Here is a 9969-nt window from a genome sequence, read left to right as displayed (position 1 = left end):
TCTACTCATTCCAGTGATGTTCACCGTGCATAAAACCAGCAGAAAGCACAAAATAATTTAATGTTGAATTGAATAGTTTCCGAAGTTCTTTTTACTTCTTTTAAATGTCAAACAATAGACATAATTAAATTACATATAATATTTTTATGTAAGCGAAATAATTACACAAATTTTTTGTCCGGTAAAGATTATAATGGATCCATTGAACTGTCTTCTCCAAATATTTTCATTCCTAAATGCTTCTCGTCGCTCTAATTGTTCAACAATAATTATAATCACAGGTAGTATTTTATGTTTTTTATTTCAAACCGAATAAAAAATTAGGATGTGGAATATCAATAATTTGTTGAGTATGTATACGCATAAAACCTTTAAATATAAAGTACCTACATTTAAATCAACTTTCATGGTTTACTGTTTAGACTAAATAAATAATTTTATAAACTGTTTATTTATTTGATGATAGATATTCATTTTAAAATTTAAATAAACTGCGTGACGCCGCCGCCGAACAAAAAGAGATAGATAGCTGAAATACGTATATGTTAGACAGAAATAAATATATCACTCAGTTGCCTTAACCGTGGTGGTATACAATATTACCCCAAATTTGCCGAACTTATCCGAGGACTATATCGATGTGCTTCAAGAGTACCAATTTACATTTCGAGTCGAATCGATCGAGATTGGTTTCGTAATTATCTCGATATCGATAAAACGACATCGAGATTTCAGGAGTCCCGTTACAGGAGTAGACTCTTATGGGCCTCACATACAAATTCGGATGTTTTACGAGGCAAATTAAAGTTTAAGGAGCCGCCATTGAACTGGAGTGGAGAGTCTAGTAATGACGTTGTGCTTACAACAAATTTCTCACATCAGCGCCGCGCTCGGCGCCGCCTTTACGTGCCCCAAGAAATGGCTCACTTTTTTAACATGGAATCTTCACTCCTGGTCTACATTCCATAACTAATATTTTAACTGATACAGACAGGTTTAAAAGACATTAAAAAAACATCGTCAGCATGTCATTCTCAGGCTGCTATCTCTTTGTAAGGAGTCAAAATTGGATCTCAAGTTAATTTGAAATTTTGTGTTAATTTAATTAAGGAACATGTTCTACACCGTACTATAAACACACACATGCCCCTTTAATTCAGTATATTTTATTCTGTCCTATTCATAATATGTTGATGTGGATAGTAGTATTGTACCCAATATTTGCCTTGATACGCTATCAGATAGACAAAGTAAAAGCTGACACTTGCCCACAAATATTCACATTTGTAGGCCGTCAGGGTCCAGGGGGCAATGCGATCAACACACATAGATCTAACAAATTACGCATTTATTTACTACATTACTTTTATTACCCTAGTATGATAGCTTAAATAACAATTTGAGAAGTCATCGATTAATTCTGTCCCATCCAGTATGTGGATATTTAGGTTTGCTCTGATTTNTATTATTATTTTTATTATTTGATTTTTTTGGCTCAAAACGCAAACTCAAAACGTGTCTGTGAGTAGGTATCTACCTTTAATGTCAATTTTGACTATTTTGCGTTCTAAGGATTGTGACACTCGCCGTTAAAGGGCGGCACCATTCAAAATGCTGTAACTATAAACTATTGTGACAAAGTGACATTTATAAAATTATTATATTTTTTTATGAGCAAACTATCGAATTTTTGCACCTAATTTCACGAACACCCTGTATGTAGTTAAAACTTGTTATTTACAATAAAGGGTTAGAAGAAATGTTATGTATTTTTCTACATCTCTAAGATATTCCTACTAGTTAAGGTATTCTCTTAGGTAGGTATTTCCTATTCATTAAATTAACGTTTTTTTTACCGCCCTGGATGACTCACAGCGGAAAAGATCTACGTTGCGGTTATACGACGACGACGTATTCATGCTTCATGCATACCAGTAGACGTAAATTTGAATGGGGAATGGGAAATTATATATTTTTTGGGTTGATGTTACTCTCATCTAGATTGTGTTTTCTTCGTTTAAATAATTTAACTCTATTTTGTATTATTACTAAATGGTAGTGATGTACTGTTCTGACGGAAAGTGAAAATTATTTGGAATAGGAAATAGTAATTTGGTGTCTGACGAAACCAACCGAATGCGTCTGACCAATGAGAATGCCAAATTTAACTTTAAAGTTACTATGATGTATTTTTTGTTCCAAACAAAGTAAAAACGCCAAAAAATGTGGTTAAATTGGTCAAAAATGTATGATTTTTTTCGTATGTATAAAAGTGGTGCTCGTAATAGTGATAAACTTTAAATTATTAGAGGAACTTTAAAGTTTTGTAGGCATTTTTATATTGATGTTGTAACCAAAAAGTCGCTTCGCCAAAATGGACGAAGTTAACGCTCATATTCAGCCCCAAAGTTCCGTATGTAGTGATTCTAACGGAGATGATACTTCCAGAAATGATGGTAAGTATTCATTATTTTGGTAAAAATACTGAAGAATTAGGATGTATCTAGAAAAAAATCGTTTAAGTTTGTTAGGTTATGTTGACTTTTCCAAGGTTAATGTAACCATTTGTATTAATATATAAATTTACATTTTATTGCAAATTGGACACGATGATTTTCCTTTTATTTAATATTGTTCTTCTTTAATAGTACCCGCTTCACCCTTGGACTTGAGGTTATGTTTAGTGGGAAATTTGACAAATGATTTAAAACTTCGTTCAGTGGCAGAGACTTTTGGTGTTCCTATAGTTAATTCAGAAAACGGACAAGAATACGCTCAAGATGATAATATTACAATTTTTGTATTGGAAAATTTTGAAGGAGATGTATATAATAGTTTATATAAATCAAGGCAGCCCATATTGGGCCCTCCAGCATTACAACAGCTGGCTCTTCGAAAAGAAAAACTTCCTAGTAATACTAGACCACTTTTTAATTTGGCAATGACGGGAGTAGTTGTTTGTTTTACGGGATTTAGAAATAAAGATGACCTGGTAAGTACTTTTCAGTAGTTGGTATTTTAATTAGAATGGAGGCTACTGTTATGAAATAACAAATTATTTGCATGGTATTTATATTTCTTATGCAGTTTTTTGCATTACTTGTTGTAAAACGGTAATACAATGTTAATTACAACAGTATGCATTGCTGCTGCTAGATGTATATTTAAATTTTGATTGTTATAAAAATGCTTGGGTACTACGATAAATCAGAGCAAACCTAAATATCCACATACTGGATGGGACAGAATTAATCGATGACTTCTCAAATTGTTATTTAAGTTATCATACTAGGGTAATAAAAGTAATGTAGTAAATAAATGCGTAGTTTGTTAGATCTATGTGTGTTGATCGCAATGCCCCCTGGACCCTGACGGCCTACAAATGTGAATATTTGTGGGCAAGTGTCAGCTTTTACTTTGTCTATCTGATAGCGTATCAAGGCAAATATTGGGTACAATACTATTATCCACATCAACATATTATGAATAGGACAGAATAAAATATACTGAATTAAAGGGGCATGTGTGTGTTTATAGTACGGTGTAGAACATGTTCCTTAATTAAATTAACACAAAATTTCAAATTAACTTGAGATCCAATTTTGACTCCTTACAAAGAGATAGCAGCCTGAGAATGACATGCTGACGATGTTTTTTTAATGTCTTTTAAACCTGTCTGTATCAGTTAAAATATTAGTTATGGAATGTAGACCAGGAGTGAAGATTCCATGTTAAAAAAGTGAGCCATTTCTTGGGGCACGTAAAGGCGGCGCCGAGCGCGGCGCTGATGTGAGAAATTTGTTGTAAGCACAACGTCATTACTAGACTCTCCACTCCAGTTCAATGGCGGCTCCTTAAACTTTAATTTGCCTCGCAAAACATCCGAATTTGTATGTGAGGCCCATAAGAGTCTACTCCTGTAACGGGACTCCTGAAATCTCGATGTCGTTTTATCGATATCGAGATAATTACGAAACCAATCTCAATCGATTCGACTCGAAATGTAAATTGGTACTCTTGAAGCACATCGATATAGTCCTCGGATAAGTTCGGCAAATTTGGGGTAATATTGTATACCACCACGGTTAAGGCAACTGAGTGATATATTTATTTCTGTCTAACATATACGTATTTCAGCAATCTATCTCTTTTTGTTCGGCGGCGGCGTCACGCAGTTTATTTAAATTTTAAAATGAATACCTACCTATCATCAAATAAATAAACAGAAATTTATAAAATTATTTATTTAGTCTAAACAGTAAACCATGAAAGTTGATTTAAATGTACTTTATATTTAAAGGTTTTATGCGTACATACTCAACAAATTATTGATATTCCACATCCTAATTTTTTATTCGGTTTGAAATAAAAAACATAAAATACTACCTGTGATTATAATTATTGTTGAACAATTAGAGCGACGAGAAGCATTTAGGAATGAAAATATTTGGAGAAGACAGTTAAATGGATCCATTATAATCTTTACCGGACAAAAAATTTGTGTAATTATTTCGCTTACATAAAAATATTATATGTAATTTAATTATGTCTATTGTTTGACATTTAAAAGAAGTAAAAAGAACTTCGGAAACTATTCAATTCAACATTAAATTATTTTGTGCTTTCTGGTTTTATGCACGGTGAACATCACTGGAATGAGTAGACTTTCTTGCTTCAAGTCAACAAACTATTAATAGAGGTATAAAGAAAGTCACATATAAGTTATTTATTAAAACCTCTCCAACAATTGGATAAAATTTTCACCATTATAGAAAAATATTCCGGTAAATACACACTCATGACAAGAAAAAGATTTGTAATATTATGCAGTATTTATATTTATTTAATGCATAATAAGAAACAGAAAAGGTATCATTCAAAAACTGTTCAAATAGTTGTAGATAAATAGAAACCAAGGATTTTATACAAGTCCTTGTGTATAAACAAGTATTTGACACTTCACATTGGGTTAGGTTAAATACGTAAAAATAAACAAAACACAAACGCAAACACATTTGTAATGTTGAAAAGAAACAGCAATAGTCAATACATGTGATAGAAGAAGAGAGCAAATCATTTCGGCTAGCCAAGACTCCTCGATATTATATCGATTCGAATGGGCGGGGTTTCGATATTATTTCGATGGCAAAATTTTCAAGAGTACCGATATATCGATATTATTTCGATCTCGATTCGGAATCATCGAATCGACATTTCGGGAGTCCCTGCACTGGTCTACACTTCATAATATCAGTACTCAATTTGGCCATATTCTTTTATTTTTTGTTTCGATATGATCGATTTCCTATCAGAGATTAGAATTTTGTAAACAATAATAATACATTGATGGATTCTATCACATCAAAATGATAAATATAAGAATATGGCCTTTGGTACATGTTTTTTAGTTTTAGATTATTCATATTTATACAGATCCACAAAAAAATAATTTGTGTGGAAACTATTGTTTCATAGCTATCTTGATAAAAATGTCTTTACTCTTTTGTCTCTTGGAAAATACTGGTTTTAATCCTTTAGCACAAAAGAATACTGAGGGGTGCCACTAGGCGAGGTGTCTGAGGCGGAACTTATAAGACTTAGAAAGGATTGGTCTATCCTGTTGCGTGGTAATATGGATGTTCGTATGTGTTGAGCCGATGTACAATAAATCATAGAAGCTGCAGTATTCGAGAAGTATTTACTAAATTGGTCCTCAATAAAAAAAGAAATGTTGCTAATAGATATATCGTTATACCTACTGTGTAAACGTGTTATACTTACGATCAAGACTATTATACAGGCAGACTAAACCCATTTATATAAATAATGAATTAAAGAATAATAGTTTATTAATGTAACTGTTTTAACATTTTAACTTTTAACATTAGATTTAACTTTAAAATTTAAAATATGTGAATATGTGAATAACATCGTATATCCCGTCAGTTTTTCAAAACACCGATATTCAGATATCCGGTTTTGGCCATTACTCAAGTAATCGGTTATTCGAATAACTGGTTTTAGAATATCCGGTTTTAACCACTATTCGGTTAACCGGTTTTATCTGAAATCGGTTTTTATAGAACCCTATTAGCCGGTTTTTACTAGTACTAATTGTTACTACATATGAAAAAGAGCTGTGATCTACAACTCATTAGAGGTCTTAAATATGTTGGTTCCAATTTTTTAGAGACATTTACAGGGTAACCTCTTTAATTTCAACACATTTTAATTCGAACATCTAGTAATTCGAACGAACTATTTATTAAGCCATAATCGGGATGGAACTCATCATTTTATATGCAAGGTTTTTAATATGCTGGTACGATGGGTGGTGTATGAATGTTTTGTATCAAAATGCTGAAAGGAAAACATAACACAACATTTTCTTTGAAACAATGGTGATATCTTATTTAATCAACTTTGATATAAAGCATTTTAAGCGAACAAAAGTCTGACTTTTTTAATCATAAAAAAATAATCTTTCACTTTTACGAGTTCTAAACTCAGTTTTGTTNTTTTCAGAAACATCTCCAAATTATTTAGATATACACATCAATGGTTCATATTATTCATAAAACTGGTTTGAGGCATTTTTTTAAACTGGAACAAATAAGACCTAAAGTACTTCATGAGAATAAAATATAAACTTTAACAGCACTTATTTTTAAACTGAGTTCTTGAATAAAAAAATAAAAAATTAAACTGAATTTTTTTATTCATTGCACATTATAAATATAAGCTTAAAAAAGCAAATTTCTCTTGTACTTATATATATATATATATATACTCGGTATACACTTTGCAAAAATGCATTATCGTACTGGAAAAACCACATGTCCATCCTTGAGCATGGGTCAATGTTTTTAATAGCTTTTAGAACCCTGTTTCAAGAATCATACTATCCACATTTCCCCTGGTGGTCAAGATAACACCCATTATTAAAGGCCAAGAATTTGTTTTAGGTTGTTGTGAGCATGCAGATAAAAAAATATAGTCAGGTTTCATCACGTGTTAAAATGCTGTTTATACGAACACAGGCTCATAATAGTCAGGCCAGGTATAATTTTACTACTGATATATTTAAATAAAAGTAATAACTCTCAAAACTATTTTATTAATGAAAAATATTGGTAACAGAAACAAAGTATTAACTTTTAATTTAAATACGCTTAAAATACAGGGCGTACCAAAATGAATATCAGGGTTTTAAAGCTTTGTAGAATTTATTACAGTGACCTTACCATTACAAATTATACATCAAATGAACGAGCAACTCAAAACAGTTTGTCCTACAAGTGTTTAATGTGAGCACCCTGCGTCACACGGCACACATTGAGTCGATAGCCAAGTTCGTCCCAAACCTTGCTCAGTGTGTCTGGAGTAATTGATGCAACTGCAGCTTCAATCCTATGTCATAGGTCGTTTAGGGCAGCTGGTAACGGAGGCATATACACCCGATCCTTTACAAACCCCCAAAGGTAAAAATCGCATGGCGTCAGATCTGGTGAACGTGAAGGCCATGCGAAACAAGCTCTGTCATCCGGCCCCTTGCGGCCAATCCACCTGTTGGGAACAACGTTGTTTAACCAATCACGTACGAAGGCATGCCAATGAGGCGGCGCACCATCTTGCTGCCAAATAAAGTTATCTGGTTCAGCTTCGTGTAATTGAGGAAAGAGATATTGTTGTAGCACATCAAGATAAGAAACACCAGTTACAGTTGTTTCAGCGTAAAAGAAAGGCCCATACACTTTCTGCCAGGATATGGCACAAAAAACATTTAATTTAGGGGAGTTTCATTGCAACTGTACCATCTCGTGAGGATTTGCTGACGCGCACGAATACTTGTAGGACAAACTGTTTGAGTTACTAGTTTATTTGATGTATACTTTGTAATTGTAAGTTAACCGTAATAACTTCTAGAAAGCTTTAAAACCCCGATATTCATTTTGGTACGCCCTGTATTACTACGTCATGATGTGTCAATGTCTATTTGTTAATAAAAAACATTAAGATTTCCGTCGACTTCATCAAAATTGTGTTACATCACCTTTATTAAGAATAACAGCTTTAATTCTGGCAGGCACTGTAGATCTTTAACTGAATGGGCTGGATGTTAGCTCAACTGCTTCTTTATTTTATGTCACAGTGTTTCTATTGGCAAGAGGTCTGAACTGCTAGAAAGCCGTTCCATAACAGGAACATTATGCTTCTTTTATCAACATTTTTTTCTAATAAAATAATTTTGAGTACTAGTACTTTTTTGAAATATGCATATTAGTTGTTCTATTATGAGCCTGAGCTTGTATAGCGAGATGTCCTTCCTGTATTTTCAAATTAATTAAGCGTCTCACTGACATGTTGTGCTATCATTTGTCACTTAAGACGTACGGTACTCAAAGTGAACAAACTTTTTTACTCACGGGTGGGTATGCAAATTCCTCTATTACTGATGCAAGAATGCCCAAACACTCCTCTGTTTGGCAATAAGTAATGTGCCTGTTGGCATCATTCTGATTGTACCAATGTTTTTATTGATAAATAACGAGGGTGGACATTATGGCATTGGAGCATATGTGAGACTGAAATTTCATCACTTGAACTTCCGATACCACCTGAATATGGTTTTACGATGGCTAAATATTGATTAACACTTAAACCGCATATAAAATTGTATCATAAAATTACTCCGAATTTTGTTTTTGACCAATATGACATTGCGACCTTTTTTCGCTGCTATAGTTCGGGAACAACTAACAAACAGAGGTTATCAGGTGCAGTGTGGATTTGGATTTATCTCAGCATTTCAATTCGTCATAGCATGCAGAATCTTGATTTTCATAACGGATCTGAATGCATCCCTAGTTCACTTAAACTTTTTGTGTTAACTTTGGTCAAATTAAGGGTATACTCGAGGGGATATCCTTATAATTCATATCTTGAATTTACAATGGTATTATCAGTGAGATTGTCAAGAAGTAAAATATTAAGTGCAACTAAATTTAACAGACCTTTAGTAACACTAATATGTGTTTATACAGGGCTGGAAAATCCACATGGTCCATCTGCCTTTACATGAGAGCGACGAAGTAAAGTAAAGAAATCTGTGCGATAGACAAGGATGGCTATAGTGCAGACGTTTCATAATCTGAATAGTCACCGCCCGTTTCGGGTTAGAAGTGGGAGTGACTATTCAGATTATGAAACGTCTTCAATGTAACCATCCTTGTCTATCGCACGGATTTTTATGACTTACTTTATTGCTCTCACATAACGGCCGATGTACCATGGGGACTTTCCAAACCTGTATAGATTTTCAGGTATTTTGAAAAATCATTTTAACTTAGGTTATGTTAAGTTAAAAAGTATAAAACTCTTTCTAGATCTGTATACACGTACTTGTATCATAATGTGTATAATATGAAAATGTAGTTTAACTCATGATGAATTTTAAGAATTTATCAGTTTGGGACTGGTTTTTTAATTCTATATTTTTCAAGTAGCTTACGTGCTAATTAATGGCATCAGAAACTGCTAATATACATCTATACTCCGCAGTCGAAATTATAGAGAGTGACTCATTGCTAGCTTTTGGACTAGTAAGGGGGATGAACCGTGCCGGGAACGAAAATCCATTGGCGTGTCTGCATAAAAGGCAACAAAATATAGAAAATATTGAAAGAGGATAATAAAATATAACATCTAATATTTTTTTACGGTTTGCCATAACCGGCACTTTGATCCATTTTAATTATTACAGCATTTTATAACGACACAGTTCTGTTTTTTTAATTTATAAATTTATTATAGCCATGGAATTAGACCCCTCGTCTACGCTTATACTATGACGTTTCTCAGGACGGATAAATCAAGTCCGTTTACACCCACTAAAAAAGCATTTCCCTATTCCCTAACAAGTGCAAAAGACAGAGATAGAATATAGATCGACGTTCAGTGTAACTCAGT

At 33.1% G+C, this 9969-nt stretch overlaps 1 protein-coding gene across 3 annotated transcripts in view; it reads left to right on the top strand.

Moving 5' to 3' along the window:
• Positions 1-1965: 1965 nt before the first annotated feature.
• The window catches only part of LOC108917610 (protein ECT2), a 63726-nt gene continuing 55722 nt past the window's right edge, over positions 1966-9969 (top strand). For all 3 annotated transcript variants that reach the window (XM_018724304.1, XM_018724302.1, XM_018724303.1), the window contains exons 1-2: positions 1966-2456; positions 2649-2992. In XM_018724304.1, the coding sequence (XP_018579820.1) occupies positions 2375-2456; positions 2649-2992 (426 nt within the window). In that variant the 5' untranslated portion in view covers positions 1966-2374. The remainder of the gene's footprint in view (positions 2457-2648; positions 2993-9969) is intronic.

The sequence above is a fragment of the Anoplophora glabripennis genome, unplaced genomic scaffold (assembly GCF_000390285.2).
Source record: "Anoplophora glabripennis isolate ALB-LARVAE unplaced genomic scaffold, Agla_2.0 scaffold58, whole genome shotgun sequence".
Classification (NCBI taxonomy): domain Eukaryota; kingdom Metazoa; phylum Arthropoda; class Insecta; order Coleoptera; family Cerambycidae; genus Anoplophora; species Anoplophora glabripennis.
This window is presented reverse-complemented; position numbering and strand designations above follow the sequence as displayed.